General features: G+C 40.2%; 2 protein-coding genes and 1 long non-coding RNA gene across 4 annotated transcripts in view; 2 read left to right on the forward strand and 1 right to left on the reverse strand.

The window, feature by feature from the left end:
* Nucleotides 1-7,159, forward strand: part of LOC111323639 (hemicentin-1) — a 33,174-nt gene extending 26,015 nt beyond the window's left edge. For both annotated transcript variants that reach the window (XM_022927034.2, XM_022927035.2), the window contains exons 26-33: nt 938-1,051; nt 2,033-2,164; nt 3,254-3,382; nt 3,827-3,949; nt 4,491-4,613; nt 4,832-4,957; nt 5,455-5,575; nt 5,787-7,159. In XM_022927034.2, coding sequence (XP_022782769.2) covers nt 938-1,051; nt 2,033-2,164; nt 3,254-3,382; nt 3,827-3,949; nt 4,491-4,613; nt 4,832-4,957; nt 5,455-5,575; nt 5,787-6,153 — 1,235 coding nt within the window. In that variant the 3' untranslated portion in view covers nt 6,154-7,159. The remainder of the gene's footprint in view (nt 1-937; nt 1,052-2,032; nt 2,165-3,253; nt 3,383-3,826; nt 3,950-4,490; nt 4,614-4,831; nt 4,958-5,454; nt 5,576-5,786) is intronic.
* A 1,072-nt stretch (nt 7,160-8,231) lies between these two features.
* Nucleotides 8,232-10,924, reverse strand: LOC111323673 (uncharacterized). Its single transcript, XR_002694183.2, has 2 exons — nt 10,513-10,924; nt 8,232-9,065 (listed from the first exon to the last, which is right to left on the reverse strand). It is a non-coding gene; the product is annotated as an uncharacterized LOC111323673 (long non-coding RNA).
* A 23-nt stretch (nt 10,925-10,947) lies between these two features.
* On the forward strand, nt 10,948-15,940 carry LOC111323672 (uncharacterized). Its single transcript, XM_088758342.1, has 4 exons — nt 10,948-11,125; nt 12,298-12,542; nt 14,050-14,129; nt 14,727-15,940. Exons 1-4 carry the CDS (start codon nt 11,059-11,061, stop codon nt 14,845-14,847), a joined length of 513 nt encoding a protein of 170 aa, XP_088614468.1. The 5' UTR covers nt 10,948-11,058; the 3' UTR covers nt 14,848-15,940.
* Nucleotides 15,941-23,332: the final 7,392 nt, after the last annotated feature.

The raw sequence follows: 23,332 nt of genomic DNA on the forward strand, positions 1-23,332 counted from the left end.
TAAAGCCATGCTTTAATCTGGCAGTAACTAACAATGAAAACACTTAATCGACCACTGGTTTCCTATTTTAACGAAGCATTGTTTAAATCGGCAATTAAGTTCTCCTTCGTTTGGACTAAGAATATGCCGTGGGTACTCTGTCTTTGGTTTAAGTGTCTCAAAACAAAGGAATCCTACCTCAAGAGCGCAAAGGTCATTAAAACGATAATAATGAAGTGAATAATATAATGAGTTCAACAGAGCAGCCAGGTGATGCTGAAGGATCAATTGAACCGTTACGGTTAAATACTAGTTATTCTCCCTGTGGTTTTGTCAGTTATTTGCAAACTTAAACTTTTTACAAGGCAGATTGAGGGGGGACGAAAACATTTGCACATATCTAAAGAGTTATTTGAAGAGGCATCATACGGCCGAGCTCTGTAGCTCCGTCTTCAGAGATCACTGAGTGCAACCTCCTGCGCTGGAACCTCAGATAGGATTCCGATCCTTTTTAACATCTATCTTCAGCGTCACGATCCGTGTGATGCAATCCAAGATTGTATAAGTTTTTGCTTTACTTCACCGTTAACTGAATTTGCCTCACCATAATTAATCAGATTGAAAGCTGAAACCATTCCTGAGTTTGTTGCTCTCGATACTAGAACAGTTGAATAAGCAGGAACAAGTCGTCAAATAAAGTAATTTATTTCGAGCTCAAAACATAACTAAGATGGCCGCTGGAGGATACAAAGAGTACCGAAGCCCGCGGTCCTCAGCGGCAAAACCACAAAAGGGCGGGAAAAGGATTATTATATGAACAAATCCTTCTTTAACATTGGTCACTCCTACTTCTCCGAGTTTCGAGCAGCTTTTTTTTCTGATTGGTCGATGTGATTACTTTGCTTTCACGTAACAATACTTTATCAGAATTTGCTTTATTGCATCTTAATGCTTGCAGACATCGATGAGTGTAGTACCAGCCTATGCGACCATGGATGTGCAAACGCTGAAGGTGGCTATACATGCTTCTGTTTTCAAGGATATCGCTACGTATCTGACAACCAGTGCGTGGGTGAGTTAAGCATCGTTTTATCATTTTTAAGGTGAAAATGTTAAAACCAAACGCGGTCCCAGTTTCAACCTCGTTCCCAAAATCTCTCATCTTCCCGCCCGCGCGTCCCCTGGAGCGAGAGGGGGCGGGAAGATGAGAGACCTTGGGAACGAGGTTGTCTCGGCTTCTAACCTGTTCAACACAAGTTCAACACAAGTTACTGCGACGCTTTCCTGTTATTTGTTTCGTTGTTGGACAAGTATTAATCAACAACTATTCACCGAATTGGAGGTGGCAAGTGGAGGATATTTATCGAGCCGTTGTTTCTTTGTTTCGCGTATCCAAGGGTATAAAAACAACGGTAAAATAATCGATTAAAAAGAAGTACTGAGGATATATGAAACCTGCAGATGACAAATACAATAGCGACCCGAACATCAATTTGAACGAAGTATTCTGCTCAGTGGTAAACTTCATGACGAGAATTTTCATTCACTGTTTTAGTAATCACTAAAGGTATATACTAAAGAGATATATTCCTACATGACGCGCTGTCCCGCAGCGCATAAATCCCTGTCAGTGTAAACCTAAAAACCAATCGTTGCAATCAGTGAGAGCTAATTCTATTTCAAGTAACTCTTACATCTGCAGTAATTCATTGTGAGGCTTTTCAGACGCGATACCCAAACCAAATTTAGGAACTGCTTTCAATTGGCAGTAAGAAATGGAAGGCAATTTGCTTTTGTACATTATCGTTTAAAGTTTAGCAACAGAAAATTCAAGAATTTATTCTGGCTTACTATTAAAAAAAGAGTTGAAGACAAGACCTCAATTATAAGATGATCCTCCGATATGATAAGCCAAATTTCTTGTAAGTAGTTTACAGCGTGTTCAGTACAGTTGCGACAGTTCGGAACTCGGTGTAGTGTCACTATCTGCTGCTTAGGTCATACTGTGGAAAATCAATGTTTCTTTTGTTGATGTTTTTTCATTGACTTTAAGATGTGAACGAGTGTGCAGAGAACAGCACTCTTTGTGGAAGTCTGCATTGCGTGAACGTACCCGGCAGCTTTCAGTGTTTAGGAAAGTGTGACTTGGGCTTCAAAAGAACCATGGATGATAAGGAATGTGTGGGTAAGACATATTTTGCGTAAGAAATAACGTGCTCATTCCGTCCTTGGGCTGCCTACATCATCTACACTACTGTAACTACACCAGCAAGTTTCCCACGACCAGTTTGACAAATTTTACTTTTGTCTAGGATACTGAATTTTTCAAGCATAAATTTATTGTTGAAGTTCATTTAACCTGGACCCTGCTCCAGGAAATAGTCGATGGCTCAAAGGAAATTCCATCCTTTTGTAGTTTTTCTTAGACAAGGGTACTTTATCCGGAGTTTTCTGGACAAGTCCACTTCCAAGGTAAACTCGGTAGTGTAATGGCGTCATAACCCTCCTAGTGTCTAACGATTCATTATCGATACTGTCTATCTTGCAATTCTTGTAATTTTGGCTCAGAGAATTTTAAGTTAGTTGAAACAAGGTCCATTCTTCGATATGATTCTTCCTGCTCCTCAAAATTCCATTGGAAATTGAAGCAGCCCTCTAAGGTAAAATTCTTCTTTGGTTACAAGATGAGTGAAATTGTTAACCATTTATCACTGCTGAATCAGAGTACGACGCCGCTCGTGAGAATTAAGGGAATGATCATGAACTTGAAAAGCTCTTGAATTTTAACCAAATTCTCCTTATTAGGGCCATAGGAAATGTGGAGAGAACAGTAGGGAGAATATAGATGCTTATGTTAAGGTGTAAAGGGTAAACGTTTTTATAACCAAGTAGTTGGACTAGTTTCATTTCAGATGAGGTTTTAGTCTTAAAATCCATTTAACTTGACAATATGGTATTCTCTCCATCATTACTGCTCTTAAGCCCATCTTTTCGAACAATATTTTGAAAAACAGCTGAGATGTAGTCTTACGATTGTCAATACAATTTTAAACCTCTGAAAAAAAAAATATTCAGTAGTAAATAGATAAGAGAGACCTTTTTCGGTCAGTGCAATAAATCAGTGTCAGTAAAATTCTTGCACCTATGCAAGAAAATTTAAACCTGCGAAAGTCGACGTATCTCCACCTGTTGGTTCTTTCCGCGCAGACGTATGCTTTCGCCGGGAAATAATAGTTCAATTTACATTTCTTCTTGGATTTCGTGTGTGTTTTAGATCTTGATGAGTGTGATGAAGGCCGACACAACTGCAAGTCGAACCAGATGTGTATGAACACATACGGCAGTTTCTACTGTGTATGCCCTAGAGGGTATTCAGCCAAGACGGCCAATTCACCTTGTAAAGGTAAGAACAGCGCACTGCAAAGTTGAGTGACTTTAGCTTGTTAGCTGTTTCTCCGCAGAAAATGGCAACAGAAAGCACATGCAGTTTAGCCATAGGAAGACAAAAAAAAAACATCATCGGGCGACTTTGATGTGTTGTTTAATGCTTTCAACAGTTTGAACACCATTCCGTATCGCCAAATCGTCATTGTTTGTCGAGTTTCGTCGTGGCAGAATAGTTTTCTTACAAGTTTCAGTTTAGCTTCTACAAGGGTTGGTTTTGTGATGAAAAGAGTACTTTTAATTCGATCTTATTGCTATTTCACTTTCCTGTGTGGAATGCGCGTACACAAAAAAAAAAAAACACTAGAAGAGAAATCTCCGTTAGAGCTTTATTCCACAGTCTTGAAGCAGCTACAGTACAATAACGATTAAACATATTAACTAACCAACCATTTCATTGTAGATGTGGATGAATGTAAACAGTTTCAAGGTATTTGTGAGCACCAGTGTGTTAACACTATCGGCAGTTTCGAGTGCCGATGCCCCGGTGGCGGTATCCTTAATCCCGATCAACGAACCTGCTCAGGTAAGTGTCTAAACAACCCTTGGTCAACTCTGGTATCATCACTAACTTCGTTTGAATTCAAATGAGTTCACTCTCTTTCTTATTTTATAAATACAGCCGAGGCTTTTGATATTGCTGAACCTAGCGGTATGCAGGACGCGTTACATCATCATTTGAATTTATTTAATTTAGAGTTTATTTGCATTTACACACGACCCCACAAGCTGTTCAGCTTTAAACATTATCGTGTCTAAATAGAGGCGTTGTTATTATTATTATTATTATTATTATTATTATTATTACATATGAATCTAATAATGGTCCAGCTCACCATAGAGTCTCAGTTTCTCCGTGGTAGAGCGTCAGAGCGCAGAATTCATAGATCAGAACGATTCCCCATGAGCATTCGGGATTTTTTTTCCTTGTACCGCGCTCGTGACAGCACCATAAAGCACCTTTCTTGTTTTGCGTTTTGTTTTGTTTTTTTTTTCAATTGTTTTTACGCAAGTGGATACCAAGTTTTTTTTCTTTTTTATCCTGTGGGTACAAACTTGTTTCCCAGGTGTGGACGGTTGCGCCCTTGAAAATTTAAAGTGTGAACAACAGTGTGACTTTACTGCGCAAGGGTTCAAGTGTTCCTGCTCGCGTGGATACCGACTCGCTGACAACAAGCAAGATTGTATAGGTACGAATTAACAGATTATCCAATTAATTTCGAGTTAGAAGGGTGACTGCCTGAAAACAAACAGAAATAGAGGGGGAAGGAAGAGACATTCTGAAAGCTGAAAATATCACGGCGTTTGTTTTTGTGAACTGACACTCGAAGTTATGTTATAAACTATACGAAGTTATAAGAAATGTTTTGCTAATTATTGTTACATTTGTCTCATCTTACTTTGCCAGATGTGGATGAATGTTCATCCAACAGCACCAACTCGTGCCAGTATGCCTGTATAAACACACTCGGAGGTTACAGATGTCAATGCCCGGTTGGTTATCATCTCAGTGCTGACGGCAAGAAGTGTCAAGGTAAACTGATCCGCCATTTATTACTGAGTCATTTCGCGAACACTCTTTATTTTTAATTTTTGTCTCTATTTTTTTGAGTCGAGCCTCGCCCGAAAATTTAATTTGACGCGAAATGAATGTCGCTTTTCCTTGAGCTACAAAGAACGCAATGTTTTGAAGTTAATTCCTTTTTCCGGCTTTCCTTTCCTCTTCCTTAAACTTTCAAGACGTTTTCTGTCTTCGTTTCAAAGAGATTTTGTCCGCTGCTGATAGTTTGTAGATGATTGAACTTAAAGAAATGCCTATGGACTCAATTAAGCTCTCGCTAAGAGGGCCCCTTTCTGTTTCACTGAGGCATAACTTAGCTATGCCAGGTTTTTGTATTATTTTTTTACACCAAACTATTGAGAGTAAAGATCGCGCTATTGTAGGTAACATGAATTTATAACGCAGAGGTTTTTACTATCTTTTAGTTAATTAAGGTATCAGTTAACTTCGCCTTTTTGTCGATTCATTAGATGTTGATGAATGTGCGCTGACGGGTGGACCTTGCAATCAGAATCAGTGTTATAACACGAGAGGCAGTTATCAATGTCTACCTTCTTCATGTCCACGGTATTATAACAACGTTAGAAGCGGGTAAGTAACCCGAGCTTTTCCCGAAGGTTTCCGATCGTTTTAGCCTCATTTTCCGATCAGGTATCGACCTTCAATGGGAATTACCTACATTCCGTATACTCCCTAAGAAGTCGGCTTTGTACCGGCCTTAATAATCTTGTTGTTTTCCTTAATTTGTCTGAGTTTTCGGGATCAAACACTGTTATTTAGAAGATGTCTTTTTCTACTTCAGGTTCTGCGTAAATCAATGTTCGACCCCAGGCTATTACTGCACGGCTCAAGCAACGCGTCAGGAAGTGTTTACACTACCGCTTGGATTTCCCGCCAATACTGACGTTGCTCGTCTGATCCCATTTTTCCCGCCATACATGGCTTCGCTTCGTTATTACTGCCAGTTTCAGTATGTGTTCTCAACCCAGCCCTCTCCGTTCGGTATCAGGATGCTTGGAAACGAGGCAGTGATCTACACAAAACAGAAGCTGGAAAAAGCGGATATCCATCAGTTGCAAGTCACTGCAGATCTGCACTATATGGATGGAACGCTGGCCTGCAGAACTGTGTTTACCGTGTATATAGACATTTCTAAGTTTAGTTTTTGAACATTTGATGTACAACAGCAGTTGATACTTATATCCAAATGTATTTTGACGTGACGAAGGTCTTGGCGTGAGTTGTCCCAGACTATGTTGAAAATGCGGCAGTCACACTTTGTTTACCTACAATCACGCAATTTTAAATGCTTAGGTTAGCCCTAACTTCGGGCTTGGAGCTATTTTACAACTGAGTGCCGAAGGTGATCAGAGAATGTATAGCTTTTACAGAACTCTGCTATGTGATTGATGTACAAATCCTAACTAGCGCTACTTTCCTAACCAATTTATAACAGACGTGACTTTCCTTCTTACTTTTTGTCGTGCTTCAAGCGAGTTAAACTGTTCGAGGTGTTCAGTCGGTCAAACGAAGCGCGATTATAAACAGCGCCACAATAGCAGAGGAACCAAAAACTCGAGGGAAGTTTGGGTCAGGTAATGAACAGTGATGTTATTTAGTTGTGACTTAAATAGATACTCCAAAATCAGCTTTCCGAGTAAGGACTGGAAATGAATAAAAATTTTTCGGTGAAGGTCTATATGAAAGATATATGAACGGAAATAATAGGTTCCAGTCCTTACTCAGCTGTTCTTTATTCGGCCCGACCCAAATCTCTCTCGCCTTTTCTGTCCTCCGCTACTTTGGCGCCGTTTACTATTCTGCTCCGTTTCGCCAACTGAACGCTGGGAATAGACTTTCTTTTGATCGGCCTTGAAGATTACTCCGGTGCTGGTTTTGTTTTAGGGATACTCAGTTGAATTGCGCTGCAACTGAAGTTCATCTTCCTCGAATACATCTCTATGTTGTATATTCTGTACTCTTCCAACTATTTATGTGCGCTCAGCAAGCCGTTAAACTGGTTTTTAAACCAACCAGTGTAAATGGTATAATTTTTAAAAAAGCCCATTTAAGTAAGCAATTTGTTTTCATTTTTATCCTTTTGTCATAGTCGTGCATCCTGAGGATTCGCCACTCATTTTACTACTCAACACAATAAATTTCTTACTTTTACAACTGCTGTCTAGAGAACGTTACACAACGAGGTATAGGTGTAACTTGCGAAATAATATAAAGTAGAGCGCCGGACTGTTGTGCGGGAGGTCTAGGGTTCAAGCCCCGGCCGGACCAACACTCAGCGTCTTAAAATAACAGACGAGAATTTGCTACCTTTCTATAACATCAAGAAATGGATAGATATTCTAGTCTTCTAGGACAAGGACGAATAAACCGTAGGCCCCGTCTCCTGCAGGGTTAGGGGTAGGAGACATTAATTTCCCACGCACGAGATTACTGTCGGGTGGATGTCCTCCCCTGGGGTGGGTGGGTGGGCTTATTGGGCCCGCAGTAATTGGCGCAAGCTGTTGCGGTGTCCCTGCCTTTCGGCGAATCTAATAAATTAAAAATTAAATTATGGAAAGTGACTAGGCTTGATGATCAGAGCTTCACAAAAGAATACCACATAATCGCGTATTGAATGAATTGTGTAAGAGCATGTGAATTAAACGCCGCGCTTTTATCGTTCAAAATAAGCGGGGGGTGGTTTTTGAGTGTCTCTTCACAATTTATAGTGCAATGGATTGAAGATGGTAGGCACGGCGGGACAAGGATTTGTTAAGGACGTCATACGTTGCACGCGCTTCAGTTGAGTAGGAACAGACAATCTAGACCAGCAAGCGCAAGTGACGAGGCACACGCGCGTCCTACTTGCAATCATGCCAAAACTAAGATGAAAGTCTAGTGGCATCTTTGCTATTAAGAAAGTCATTTCAATTTCGTTCCACGCTAACCAAAGGGGGGCAACTTGGGAATAGGCTGTGATTGGCGCCGCGCGAGACGAGCGGCGAGCCCACGCGTTTCTAGCCGGCGAGCGATGTGAACGCACGAGAAATCCACGAGGGTTCATTCTTAGTGCCAAGTCCCTTATTGACTTCTCTACCGGCTCGAATCTCGCAGGCTTTGCAGCTCGTGTCGCAACACCAAAAATGAGTGCCAGCTGCGTGCAGGGTTTGGGGGAGGGGGTTGTTACAGCCTTCTTGGTTCCCTCGGTGTCTACGAATTAGTTGGATCAGGAAAGGCAAATCACAAATAAAAGCTAACTTTTAATTCAAAATTCAAGAGTGTACTAGACAATTCATAACGTTACAATGATAACTTGGACGATCATAACGGCAAGTACCCAGATGACAAGAATTTTCAGTTGATTCGCATGTTTCGCAATTAAACTTAGATCTTGCGGTACAATATTGATTATTATACATTCTCTTACACGATACCTACAGACAATAGATCTCATATATGTAGAAGTGACGTCATACCTACAGACAATAGATCTCATATATGTAGAAGTGACGTCATACCTACAGACAATAGTTTTACGCGCTCTTGTCTTTACAAGTGCAGCTCAGGAATATGCATAATAAAACAATTATTGGATTTGGTTTTCGCACGATAGCGACAATTATCAAGGCCTCATTCTGGGTTATCCACCTCAGACTTCGTCTTCGGCAGATAACACAAACTTTGGCCTTGATAATTATCGCTATCATGCTCAACCTCATCCAGTAATTGTTAATTACTTTACGCTTATGACCCAAGTGGGGTTCCGAGTTAGTTGGAAAAAACCACAGTTTTGTGTACTGCCATCTGCATGTGCACAGCGCGCACTGTATTCACCTTAAATCGATATTGCACACCAATATGAGTTACTCTGTCACAGAACGAGCAGTGGAATTCTATCATCTTTGTTGTAGTGCTGCACTTCCGGCACGTCACACCATCGCCACTAGAGTTAAGAATGAAAAGCCCGCCACAAAACTGTAAGAGTCGCCGGTTGCTGTCTTTCCAAAGACCTAAGCACATTACGTCATGTTTTATGTAGCCACAAGGACATTTCAGAGACAGCGTTTCCAACGGCATCTTTCTGACGAGAGAAAAAACAGGCAGTTCAGACTGCGTATGGCTACTACTGCCGCATCTCGCATATTTACGAGAACCGTGTTCCACAAGAGAAAGATGATTCAAGAATATAGTGACTAATTGACACTCAATCAATCATAAGATGGTCACAAATAATCTTATTAGCAATAAAAATATGATGACACCAATAATGACAATAATAATAATAATAATGACAATAATAGTACTGTAATAATAATGATAACTTATAAGGACTAGCTCAAAAACCTCACTGTTCCTCTATCGATCTATCCTCTAGGCTCCAATAATGATTAAACTAGACTTCTTTTAATTTTAATTTCTTCAGTCAATTATAAATAATTCCACCGTTCCATCGTTCTATCAAATAGGGTCACCGTGTTAAACTCAAGGTATTGCTCGTTTCGCAAATTTAGTGGTTCTTTTGAGCATTTGTCGCTGATTGAAATGGTAAAATGCACCGTTTTCGAATAAAGATAATATTTAGACATTTTCCGCACGTAAAAATATTTTTTTCGATGTCGCCACTGTGAAATTACTTTGAGAAGTTTAATATCTTTTGTGGTATCACGGCAAGAACTGGAAAAAATATATCTTCGCAATTACTGGGCATAATTCGCTGATTCAAAGGGTAAAATCCTCTCTCCTTAAAGAAAAAAATTTTCATTCAAATTTTCATGATGCCCCGATGACACCTTTAAAGACATTTCTACAAGGTAAAGCTTTGTTTTTACACGCACCATCCTGAAATGATTGTGAGATGTTTATTGTCTTCCGTAGTACTCCGAAACAAACAACAAGTAGCACCGGGAAACAGTGTGGTCACTTGCTAATTCCGAGTAACATTCGAAGCGATCCAAAGAGATCTTCACCAAGCATTAAACGACCAAAGATGCTCCGAAACAAGCATAACCAAGAGCTAGAAGGTCGTTCGTATTCTATTGTTACCCTCACTTACTCAACAGGACAACATTATGGCTTCGCCTCCAAAGGAGGAAATAGCCGTGATATACTTAAGGGAAAGGAAAAATGAAGCAAGTATCACCTATACTGATAGAGAACGATATCGATGTTGACCATTGTCTACATATGAGCGCATGAGAAAGAGAAAATGAGCGTGATATTATAGAAATCACTTTTTTCAGCTCAGTTACCAGGTAAATCTAAGAAGTAATCATGTTCACCGACTCAAGTTCATCCCTCTGCTTTTTTTCCTTGCATATCGACTTAGTAAAAGGGATGTAAAAACAAGTGGACAGTGCATAGTGAAGAAAGGTTAAACGCGAGAAGCAATAAAAACGGCCCAAAGCGTTGGGTGCGGATGTTAGATTCCTCTTCCCTTTTCACAACTAAATGTCTTCAATCGATCAAACTATCCTCTTACTGCAGACGTTTTCCCCGAGAAACTTATTCAGTAATTTCACTGCTCTTACCTGATTTGTGCTTTCGTCGACAGTAAAAAATTCGCGTTCTGATCTTAGGTAGAACTTCTATCCTTTTTTAGCTCCTTGCTTCAAAGCCTTTTATATCTTTATTCAGCTCCCTACTCCAAAGGTTTTCTCTTTCCAGCCTTAAAAAGCGGAACAAAGCCGGAAGTGTCCTTATTTGAACATAGAGAGGGTGGAGAGGGACCTGCTTCGAAGATACTGATAAAGTTCCTCCGAAGGATGTTCCTTGCTCCTTGAATGAAATCTAAAGCCTCGTTTGAATTATCAACTTACATTTATACCACGAAATAGATCTCAACACACCTGTAGTTGAAAGGAAAAAAAGAAGAAAACGAAAATCTAAAATCAAAAAGTGTTGGCCTATAAAATCCACGAGATCTTTGTAAGCACTAGTTCTTATTAACATGAGGCGTGGTTACATAGTATTCCCAACAAATTTACATGTTTCGTCTAAATCGAGCGCTTTCCTGATGTCTTATGACTTCAAAGACACGACAGTTTATCTCGCTTTAACATACTAGTGTCTGTAAAATGAACGTCTTGATGAAGTTGGTGATCTTCGCCGTTTGCGTCTTTTTAGCTCTCTCAGAATTGCAAGGTGCGTATAATTTTAACGCGATTTTATTTGTGTAAAATCAATTTGACCGGTACTGCACTTGCCATGACACGTCGTTTGAATTTCTCGTAAATTTGAATAATTAAAACGCTATCAAGCACAAACGTTTGGAAAAATAATAAACGTGTTTTTAGTATTTGTAATTAGTTTAGTGTTAAAAACGCCCTAAGCTGTTTTAATTTTTATATTTGCATCATCAAAAAACAAGAATTTTTCGGTTGACATCGAATGTAATAATGGCCCTTTCAGTGTAAAATAAAATAATTAATAATAGTTCGTTCTTCGTGCACAGTTAACGTCAAATGTTAAGTTGCTTTCGATAACAAGCTGAAACACGTGCATATCATATAAAGTATCAGTGATTTTAGGAGATTTTTAACTCTGATTGCTTTTATAAAGCCGGGTTCAACACTTGCATGAAAATAAAAGTTTCGTTTTATCATCATGTCCGCAGAAATACTGCCTAAGGTTTTTGATCAGTTGCTTGTTTAGTTGCTTTTAATTATGTTAGTTTAGGCTCAAACACTAGTTTTTTGAATGCCTTTTTGCTTCCATCCACACTCGTGATCTATTTGAGCAACACTAAGCCTGTCAGTACTTGTACTTCTTATCTTGTATTTCGCATTTTCACAATCGCAAATGGTGACTGAATAGTCCATTTTACAGTTGTGTGCTTGGTTGCCAAGCCTTTGAATGGGAGTGAGGCTAGGGGTGACCTTGTTATGATACAAAGCTTGCTGCCTTTCAAATGTGAGTCACTTTGTTATCATGCTAACTAGATACAGGTCTCTATCACAACAAGGTCACCTTCAGCCTTACTCTGAATCAAAGGCTTGGCAACTAAGTACACAACTGTAAAATGGCCTATTGAAAAGAAACAATCACCCATCATTAATATGCACAAAAATCAAATTCTTGTGTTCTTGGTAGTTTTAAAATGTATGCTTTAGAATCTGATCGAAGTTCACTTGAAGGATCAAACAATTTACGAATTTTGTGTAAATAAATTGTTTACAATATAGAGAAATATCACATCCATTCGTTGTAATGACCATTGCATCTCTTGTCAGCGAAATAACTAACAGGTATACTTTTAAATGAAAATAATACCTGTAAGCAAGACATGACCATTGTTTCTTCTTGTCTTGACACAGAAGTTAAGGCACAGAACATCAGCAACACATCTACATCGAAATCCTTGGGGAGAAATGAAACTATTGAAACCACACTTTCTACACCCACAAGTTCTCACAACACGAAAGAAGTGAATTCAACCTCAAGTCCAAAAAATCATCTTAACCATACTAATGTGGTAACATTTAACCCTACCAGTGGTAGTTTTCACCCTACCAGTGGTGGTATGGTTACTGATGGTATGCTTCAAAGGTCATTATATGTGGTAAGTAGGATGTATTCAAAATAACAGGTCCTGATCAAACAATAAGCTGTTTATCCTGCCTCTATTCAACCATCAAAGCTTTTCCTTCGCTGCATTTAACACTAACAAAGTGTGACTGACTCCTCAATCACACCAATTCTAAAATGTTTTAAAGCTGTTTTGTCAAACATTGTTCTAAATTTTTCTCATAAAATGATGTTTGTTGACTTCAAATAACACAATGAAAATAAATGTTAGTGACTGCTTGAACCCTTTGTACCATTTAGTCTTTCAGTTTTTTATTGCTAATTTATATTAGGTCAAAACTGACTCAACTAAAACTGTTTTGCTGGTGTGAATGGGGTATTACTTAACTTCCACACCTTAGGTGGAGCTGACAAGCAGCATTTGCCTCTTATTTCTATTTATTAAGTTGACAGGCATTGGATATATATGATCATTAACCAGTTAACTCATTGATTTTTACTTAAGCTGTTACAAGGAAACACAACTTTTTACACCATAAGTAGTTAAAAAAAGGTGAAAAAAATACATGAGACATCAAGTCCTCAAAAAGTTCTTTGTTTTCTTGCACTTCTTGGGCACATCCATGGCAGCATACATTGGTGTGTGGTTTCTCTGTTTTTATCCTTAGATACTCTCCATGATTTTATGAAATCATTGCTGACTCCTATAGTTAGCCAACAATGCGTTGTATATAATTATAAATGTGATCTGTGTGATGCAGAGTACGTCGGGTACACCAGCCGGCATTTACATCAACGTATTAATGAGCACCGTAATTCGGCCATCGGCAAACATCTAAAGAACGACCACGGCCTACAAACCATCGGCAACCTGACCAAGCATTTCAACGTACTTAAAAAGTGCACCGGGAAACTGGACTGTTTAGTTCATGAAATGCTTTTCATAAAGAAGATGAAGCCCTCTTTGAACAAACAATCGGATTCCATACGCGCGAAACTATTTATTTAATAGTTTACATTTATGAACTTAACACGCGCAATTATTTATTTAAATATTTTAAATATTTTAAACTTTTTACGTTTGCCACCTTCGTACGGTATAAATTAACTATTCATTTTTATTCTCTTCTCACTTGAGAATGATGACATGGAGTCATCGAAACGTTGTGTGTTTTTCTCGCTAGTGTTTATTCTTAAACATTGCTGACTATTGCTTTTAAAACTGGTAGAGGTAGCCTCCACTCCCACCCTTCCTTTTTTGCCCATAGCTTCTAAGGTATCATAGTTTAAATAACTTTAAACATGATGATCACAGGAAAACTCCAGTATTTAATAATTGTTTAGAGAAATATCATAGGGGTAACCATTCTTTTGTCTTCAAGGTGTATCATGTGAAACGGCTTTTGTTCCTTCTTAACTGAGGTTAATGTTTAACATGTTACATTGTGTAGAAATTACAATTGGTAAAGGCATTTCTTGCTAAGTAGAACTCTGCTCTTTTCATTTTCACAATGAGCCTCTAAAAACAAATTTCTTTGCAGGCCATAGGAATCAGTACTCTTGTTGCACTTTACTTAATCGTCCGAACCATCAAAACAAGAAGAAGACGGAAAGCCAAGAAGTAAGCTTTAACAAATAACTCATTAAAGTAATTTTATTTGTCTTTTTTTTTAAATTCATCCAGTTTTTAATTGTTCTGTGGTGTGTGTTCTATTTCCTCGTCATTGCTGTTTCCTGCAAGGAAGCAATCCTTTCACTTTTTATCATGAACTTCTTGCTAAGTCACCAGAAGTTAGGAAGTTAAGCAAGCTACTTGCAAGAGGTCAGTGAGGGGTCTGCTGTGACCCATTGCACCAGGCCCTCAGTGAGTCCTTTCACGTGTTGGGGGGGGGGGGGGGCAGGGTGTAGAGGCAAATGTGTATGCATGAATTTCATGTTCTACAAGAAAATTCTAATTTGGATTCCTTTAAAGTGATGGAAAATGCATCAGGAAAAAAACGGAACCCTCCCTCTGCACTGTGCCTGTCACAGTCTTGATTCTCTTGCCCTTCTGAAGAAGCGTTGAGATACTTGTGCAGTAATGCTAGTCAGAACCAGCTCATAGCTTATTAATAATATGCATTTGCTACTTTTAGTGTACATGAAAGTGTGATTTACCTGAAGTATCATGATTTAATTGTCATATTTTTTTTCCTTTTTTTTTTTTTAAATTTCCCAGGTATGGGGTAATTCATGGGGCAGCATCCTCGGAACTACAGCCACTAGACAGAGATGTTGAGGAGGAAGAAGAAGACTTGACACTGTTTGACGTGAAAGATGCAAAACGACCATTGAAATAGATCACACTAAAATTATTGTATTAATTACCTCAGAGTAAAGTTAAGAGATACAAACATTTAGTAGCTATCAAGGAGCCTTAGCAATACAAGAAATTGTCATGCATTCAACCCCTGTTTACTTGTTTGATCTCAGTGCAGTAAATCCAGGAAAAACTTTCATCGTCCTAATAACAGTTAAATGTAGGAGGTAATCCCAATACAATCTATTAAATGTCAATTGGGGATGAAAAACAGCCCTATCTATCCCTATTGTAAGTAGGGATGAAATTAATTCTTTAGAGAGTGGGGGTGCATGGCACGGCACTGGGAACAGATTTCCTCCCCCTTGCTTTGAAGTCCTCCTGCACATAACTTGTTGAACCATTCAGCATTCCTTTAGGTGTGTAGGAGCATAAGGATGAATTACTTACAGTGTCACCATATCTTATTCATTTTGAGTAGTTTTATTTATTTTAGTAAGTTAGAAAGTCTTATAGTGTTACAGTGTTAACTTGGCTTAGTGGAAACCATCTGGGTATCAAGAAGAGTGTCCATTCTAACACTTAAGTCAAAATTTTTACTTATCAACATGTCTTAATATCTTAATAGGACTCATTGTTGATTATTAATGGAAAAATTTAGAATTGCTTGTGACAAATTAGTGACACCCACTAACTTAAGCCGCTTTTTATGTACTAACAGGCATTATGATAATTTTGGAAAGAATTGGGTACAATATCTAAAAGTTGATATTTGTAAGTATTTGTTATCCACACATTAATCTTTTAGGTGATCCAAGATAATTAGATGTAACAGTTTTTCATGAACCACAGGAAACTTGCCAAGTTTAAAGAATTGGGTATAATATCTAAAAGTTGATATTTATAAGCAACTGTTATCCACACATTAATCTACCAGGTGATCCTAGATAATTAAATGTAATGATATTTCATGAACCACATGAAATTTTCTTTGCAGACACTTTTTCTTTGGTTTACTACTTGCTGAAAGGGGCAAATAGCTCAATGACAGATTTTAAGTGACAGCACCTAATCCAGCACTGGCAAATATATATATTTACAGGTGAAGTAAAGTAGCAAAATTTCAAAGAAAATTCACTTGTGAGGTTTTATTTTGTGGTAACTTGTTTTTGTGGATTGCAGAAAATCTGCCAATCCAGTCACTTCTTCAACTTGTCAACCCACCCACACCATTGGTCAACTCACTGACACCTGAAATCGACTCTCTAACAGTCATCTTTGGTCTTTGATAGCAAGTTAAACCATAGAAACTACTGTCAGCGAGTCGACCAAAGTTGTAGGGAAGGTGATGTCGATAAGTTGACATGTTGGCCAAGTGACTGATAACCCCTGCAACCCTATATGGCAAATGAATCCAAGCTCCATGTTTTTTTGCTTTCCTTCCCCTTTTTTCAATCCCAGAAGGATTGAAGCAACTGCGGTAATCAGGCTTTCCTAGAATAACACAAATTGAGTTGTAATGCAGAATGATGTGAAGACAAAGTATTCATGGGATGATAAGGCGGTTCACAGTTTTTAATGCAAGATCCTATATCCATCATTCATATGGACATGATGTGTTAAGACTTGTTGTTTAGGACACAACTTTACATCATTTAAGTTAAACTCAGAGAATGAATTTTAAATGTAAACATGGTTATTTAACAGTTATATTGTGAGCATTGCCAACAAGGCATGTAGCATCAAGTTGGCTGTAACCAATCTTGTATCCAGAACGTGCGAACCTTTTTTCCAAAATTTTGAGCTGCGGATAATCTCCAGGCTTTTATGGTAATTGTTTCATCAAACGTATATGTGCACGATCCTTCGCAGTAAAGCACTATTTAAGCAATAGTGAAAATCAGACCTGAAAAAAATTTTTTTTTTTTTTTTTGGGCCTGTACGGGATTCGAACCACTGACCTCTGCGATACTAGTGCAGCGCTCTACCAATTTCTGATAGTCTGATTTTCACTATTGCTTAAATAGTGCTTTACTGCGAAGGATCGTGCACATATACGTTTCATAAGTGCAGTTCATATCTATGCATTTCATATGTTTGTTGTTTGATTTATCATCTTAGGGGTTTATGTCGAATTAATTTGATGGCCAGCTCCCAGTTGGCTTGTTAGCTCAATTGGTAGAGCGCTGCACTAGTATCACAGAGGTCAGTGGTTCGAATCCCGTACAGGCCAAAAAAAAAAAAAAAAAAAAAAATTTTTTTCAGGTCTGATTTTCACTATTGCTTAAATAGTGCTTTACTGCGAAGGATCGTGCGCATATACGTTTCATAACCGCAGTTCATATATATGCATTTCATATGTTTGTAGTTTGATTTATCATCTTATGAGTTTATGTCGAATTAATTTGATGGCCAGCTCAGCAGTTGCTCAGATACTGACATTGATCTCAAGGTCCCTAGACTTTCTCAAAGTCGTTCGCTTGGTTTTCTGTTCTGGTGTGGTAGGACCCGCACGAACGTCGCGCTTTCGCTCGCTCAGTTCGCTCGCGCTTTGTGCTCACTGTCGCGCTGCGTGCTCAAAATAGGGTAAGTAATTCATGGCAGTCTCCATATAGACTCCCTGTTACCCAGTCTCCATATAGACTCCCTGTTACCCATTCTCCCTGTGTACCCTGTGTACCCTGTGTACCTGTGTGTACCCTGTGTACCCTGTGTACCCGTGTGTACCCGTGTGTACCCTGTGTACCCTGTGTACCCTGTGTACCCGTGTGTACCCTGTGTACCCCGTGTACCCGTGTGTACCCTGTGTACCCTGTGTACACTGTGTACCCTGTGTACCCGTGTGTACCCTGTGTACCCTGCGTACCCTGCGTACCCTGTGTACCCGTGTGTACCCGTGTGTACCCGTGTGTACCCTGTGTACCCTGTGTACCCTGTGTACCCTGTGTACCCCGTGTACCCATGTGTACCCTGTGTACCCGTGTGTACCCTGTGTACCCTGTGTACCCCGTGTACCCTGTGTACCCGTGTGTACCCGTGTGTACCCTGTGTACCCTGTGTACCCGTGTGTACCTGTGTTTACCCTGTGTACCTTGTGTACCCTGTGTACCCGTGTGTACCCTGTGTACCCTGTGTACCCTGTGTACCCGTGTTTACCCTGTGTACCTTGTGTACCTTGTGTACCCGTGTGTACCCTGTGTACCCTGTGTACCCGTGTGTACCCGTGTACCCTGTGTACCCGTGTGTACCAGTGTACCCTGTGTACCCTGTGTACCCGTGTGTACCCTGTGTACCCTGTGTACCTGTGTGTACCCTGTGTACCCTGTGTACCCTGTGCACCCTGTGTACCCTGTGTACCCTGTGTACCCTGTGTACCCATGTGTACCCTGTGTACCCTGTGTACCCTGTGTACCCATGCATATCATGTATACCCTTGTATACCTCGTATACCCTGTCCACCTTGTATACCCTGTACACCCTGTATATTCATGTATACCTAACTATACCCTGTATACCGTGTATACAGGAAACCTGGCGAACATCAGTTGGAATGAATGGAAGCTCTCTGGCTGTCCACAATCTCGTTTTGTATGTTCACAGGGTACACAGGGTACACAGGTTACACAGGGTACACAGGGTACACAGGGTACACATGGGTACACAGGGTACACATGGGTACACAGGGTACACACGGGTACACACGGGTACACAGGGTACACACGGGTACACAGGGTTCACAGGGTACACACGGGTACACATGGGTACACATGGGTACACAGGGTACACACGGGTACACAGGGTACACAGGGTACACACTGGTATACAGGGTACACACGGGTACACAGGGTACACAGGGTACACACAGGTACACAGGGTACACAGGGTACACAAGGTACACACGGCTACACAGGGTACACAGGATACACACGGGTACACAGGGTACACAGGGTACACACGGGTACACACGGGTACACAGGGTACACAGGGTACACACGGGTACACAGGGTACACAGGGTACATACGGGTACACACGGGTACACAGGGTACACAGGGTACACACCGGTACACAGGGTACACATGGGTACACAGGGTACACGCGGGTACACACAGGTACACAGGGTACACATGGGTACACAGGGTACACACGGGTACACAGGGTACACAGGGTTCGCAGGGTACACACAGGTACACATGGGTACACAGGGTACACAGGGTACACACGGGTACACAGGGTACAGAGGGTACACAGGGTACACACGGGTACACAGGGTACACACAGGGTACACACGGGTACACAGGGTACACACGGGTACACAGGGTAGACAGGGTACACACGGGTACACACGGGTACACAGGTACACACGGGTACACAGGGTACACAGGGTACATACGGGTACACACGGGTACACAGGGTACACACGGGTACACAGGGTACACAGGGTACACACAGGTACACAGGGCACACAGGGTACACAGGGTAAACATGGGTACACACGGGTACACAGGGTACACATGGGTACACAGGGTACACAAGGTACACAGGGTAAACACAGGTACACACGGGTACACAGGGCACACAGGGTACACAGGGTGCACAGGGTGCACACGGGTACACAGGGCACACAGGGTACACAGGGTACACACGGGTACACAGGGTGCACAGGGTACACAGGGTGCACTGGGTACACACGGGTACACAGGGTACACAGGGTACACACGGGTACACACGGCACACAGGGCACACAGGGTGCACAGGGTACACACGGGTACACAGGGCACACAGGGTACACAGGGTACACAGGGTACACATGGGTACACAGGGTACACAGGGTACACAGGGTACACAGGGTACACATGGGTACACACGGGTACACAGGGTACACAGGGTACAGACGGGTACACAGGGTACACAGGGAGAGTGGGTAACAGGGAGTCTATATGGAGACTGGGTAACAGGGAGTCTATATGGAGACTGCCATGAATTACTTGCCCAAAATAGCGACTTCTGAACAAGTCTACAAGGTCCCCTTTTCTGACTTGTTTATGTAAGAGTAACAAGGTGTCATGGTTACCGGTCACTTTTCCCAGAAGGCCCGCTCTTACATCTAACTGATACATATACTAACTCCTTAGCGGAGAGAAATCATATATATTCGTATTTATTATCCAACTACACCTGCACGAGTTCAAATAACGCCATAGACGAGTACAAATATCACGTGGTATTTGTACTCGTCTATTGTAGTACCGGTTAAACAGGTTTTCTCGCATCGCGCGAGCGAAGAATTGGATTGTAGTTACGAAAAAAAAAACAGATGGCAGACAATTTCAATCATATGTAATGTGTCTGTGCCCCACGCGTGGGAGCTCCGCTATAAATATCCCGCGAAATTCGCCCGCACTGAAATAACGGTTTGGCGTGTTGGATAATAAATAACTTATTAGACGTTTTGTTGTGTAGTATCGCTGAGTATTTTTACTCGTTATTTGTATTTTGACTAGCCCTACGGGCTCGTCAAAATTGGCAAAACTCGTAAAATACTCGGCTGATTGATGATGTTGGGCTTCTTCTTGAGCAACTTGGCGACCTAAGCCGAAAAATTGGAAATGACATTTCTCCTGTGTACACCAACAGAAAGATCGGATATGAGTTAAAACCAACGAAAAAGAAGCCCAACATCATCAATCAGCAGTGCGTTGTGTATTATTTTAAGTGTGGTCTGTGCGATGCAGACTATGTCGGCTAAACATGCCGGTACCTCTACCAACGTGCAGAAGAACACAAAGCGTCTCAGTCTTCAATCGAGAACCACATTAAAGAGCGGCATGGGCATACCCCAAGTGACCTGCATCACAGTTTCAAAATCCTGAAGAAATGCAAAAGTAAACTGGACTGCCTAATTTACGAGATGCTTTTTATAAAAGAAATTAAGCCAAGCTTGAACAAACAGTCAGACTCAATCCGCACAAAGCTATTTTTATAATAATTTACGGTATCTTCATAGAATTTATAGTTTTACTTTCGTCAACTCTCATATTAATTTATTCGTATTGTCTCCTTTGCAATTTTATCACTTCTATTTTACGCCTAGCGTTTACATATTTCCATATTTTAGCGCCTTTATCTTTCCCACGTCTTGAATTTAGTACATATAAGTAAAAATTGTCCTTTTCATCAGCTTGAAAATGACCTCAGCGAGGTCGAAACGTCGTTCAAAATTATTATCACTAATTTTTATCTTGAAAAGCTTTTCTAAAAAAACTACTTATCAAAAGTTGTAACAAAAACAGAATTTACGCCCGAATAATACTTTTTCGAACCAGCAACATCGCGCACTTAGTAATGCGAGGATAAAAGCTCAAAGTTCTCTTCAGTCGAAAATAATTTTATCAAATGATGTTTTATTGATGGACAAAGACAGATGAAGGGACCCTCCGGACGTGAAAATTGTTGAGGTAAAGGGAAACACGGCATAAAGAGAATCTCTTTCGGTTATGAGTTGTAAATTAAAATTTTCCTCTTCCTCTTCCCCTTTGAATTCTTTTTGCATTAACGCGCGGTGCGCGTCATTTCACAAATTAGCCAATTACATTAAAGAATTGTAACTTTGACCTGGAAAATTAACTTGAATATTTTTCTCGTGTATTTCTTGTTGTTTGTTTTTACGGAGTTAGTTGTTTTTTGTTTTTTTGAGTTTTCGTTGAAGCTAATTTGTTATCCATCAGTTTGTAATTATAGGAAGTTTCTCAGTTTTTATTTAATCCGAATGTTTGGTCAATTTATTATATATTTTATCAGTACATAGTTCGACGGAGTTTGGACTCTAGCCCTTTTTTGGTTACGGATTTTTTTACGCGATGGTCAAACGTCAGGCATGCGCGTGGGGATCAATTCTGAGCGACCGCGCACCAATTTCCAGAGCAAAACTTCAACGGAAAGCATAAGACACAAACACTCGTTCGCAAAATGAAAGTTCAAAATTGAAACTTTCATTGAAATCTATAAAAACAAACGCGAAGAAGAGGAAAAGTCGACACCTTTCGTACAAAAAGCATATTTAGTAAGGCTATCCTGTTGATTTGCCATTATGTTTCAAGCTTTGCAAAGTCTTTTCACCCTCTTTAATTAAAACACCGTACTGGCTTATTGCCTTGTGCGTTGGTTTGTAACTAGTGTGAGAGAACCTGATTCTGACAGACTCATAGCGTGCCACCTGGTAATTACAAAGTTTGCACACCCCCGCCGTGTTGGTAAAGGATATCTAAAGCCCTTTGCAAGGTATTTCAATTTAAAAACGAATCAGCTGCTAAGTTTAACCCAGGAATTAGGAGAAAATCAAACCTCCTTTGCGAAAAATCTAAGGACTTAGTCAGACCGAAAAAGGAGTAATTGAGTACATGCAAAAATGAAAGGGTTGAATTAAAAAGCAAAAAATGGGAAAGAAGCGAGGAACTTCGTCCAATATTACTACTGTGGGGCAATGTTTGCACAAAAAGGTTCCCAAGAGGCATAAGTAATGTTGAAATAAGAGTGCTGGAAATAGGCGGCCCTCAAAATATGGAAGATTGTGGTCAGAGTTGAAAGATCTATGTGATATAGATGCGATAATGTTACGGGAATTTCAGCTTGCGACTTGCTGGTAGCTCTATGTTTTACGGGAGAAAAATCTTTGCGCTTCGAGATGACTGAAGTTATTATCATAGCAGAGATCTAGTTTGTTTGCAAATTTCTATTCGAGCCGGATAATGTTATAAAATAAAGAAATAAGAACATTTTTCAATTATTGGTTATGAAAATCAAAGGCCTGCTTTTTTACGAAAGTCCATTATGTTGGCGTACGATATCATAGGACTTATTTTGTTTCTTCGGTCAAAGTAGACCGCAGCAGCTCTCTGTCGCAATAGCCTTCCAGACAGTTGGTCTCTGCCGCTAACAGCAACCATTATTCCTGCATGACTGAGTCCTTTTTTCATGTTCACGTACCGAATAACGTAACGAATGTTCGTTCATAACGAACATTCGGGATGCCTACAACACGTGTCAACTATTCTGACAGAAAATCACATCATAATTACATCACTACTACATTACATAATTATTATATCACAATTATATGAGCTAATAGAATATTCAAGAAATTCCCATGGTATGGCATAAAGTTCAAGTATCCACATTGCCTTGCCCAAGCACTCTAAAAACTTCCAGAAACTATCCACAACACAGGTGATTCAAAAGATCTAAAAGCCAAGTTTGCGCATTCTGTTAAACGCCGCTTTCTATGTTTGAACATAACCTTAGACTTAAACATATTTTAAAATCGACGCTGAAGGGAACAGCACTCGACAAATTCTCAGTTCTTTGCCTTCCGCCAAAATGCAACAGAAAAGTGAGAAAACAGTTTTTTCCTGCAGGAAATCTAACATATTTCTTTTTCATGTCACAAACAGGTGCCCACGGCTGGCGCCACGTTCAGTTTTCTCAATTCCTGATCACGCTGAGAAACTTGATCATGTTCAGTTGCTTG

Source organism: Stylophora pistillata, chromosome 4 (genome assembly GCF_964205215.1).
Source record: "Stylophora pistillata chromosome 4, jaStyPist1.2, whole genome shotgun sequence".
Taxonomy (NCBI): domain Eukaryota; kingdom Metazoa; phylum Cnidaria; class Anthozoa; order Scleractinia; family Pocilloporidae; genus Stylophora; species Stylophora pistillata.

Coding starts and splice junctions, on each gene's coding strand:
- LOC111323672 (XM_088758342.1), top strand. CDS start 11,059: ATGAACGTCTTGATGAAGTTGGTGATCTTCGCCGTTTGCGTCTTTTTA. Junction 12,543..14,049: donor TTCAAAGGTCATTATATGTG/GTAAGTAGGATG, acceptor ATTTCTTTGCAG/GCCATAGGAATCAGTACTCT. Junction 14,130..14,726: donor AGAAGACGGAAAGCCAAGAA/GTAAGCTTTAAC, acceptor TAAATTTCCCAG/GTATGGGGTAATTCATGGGG.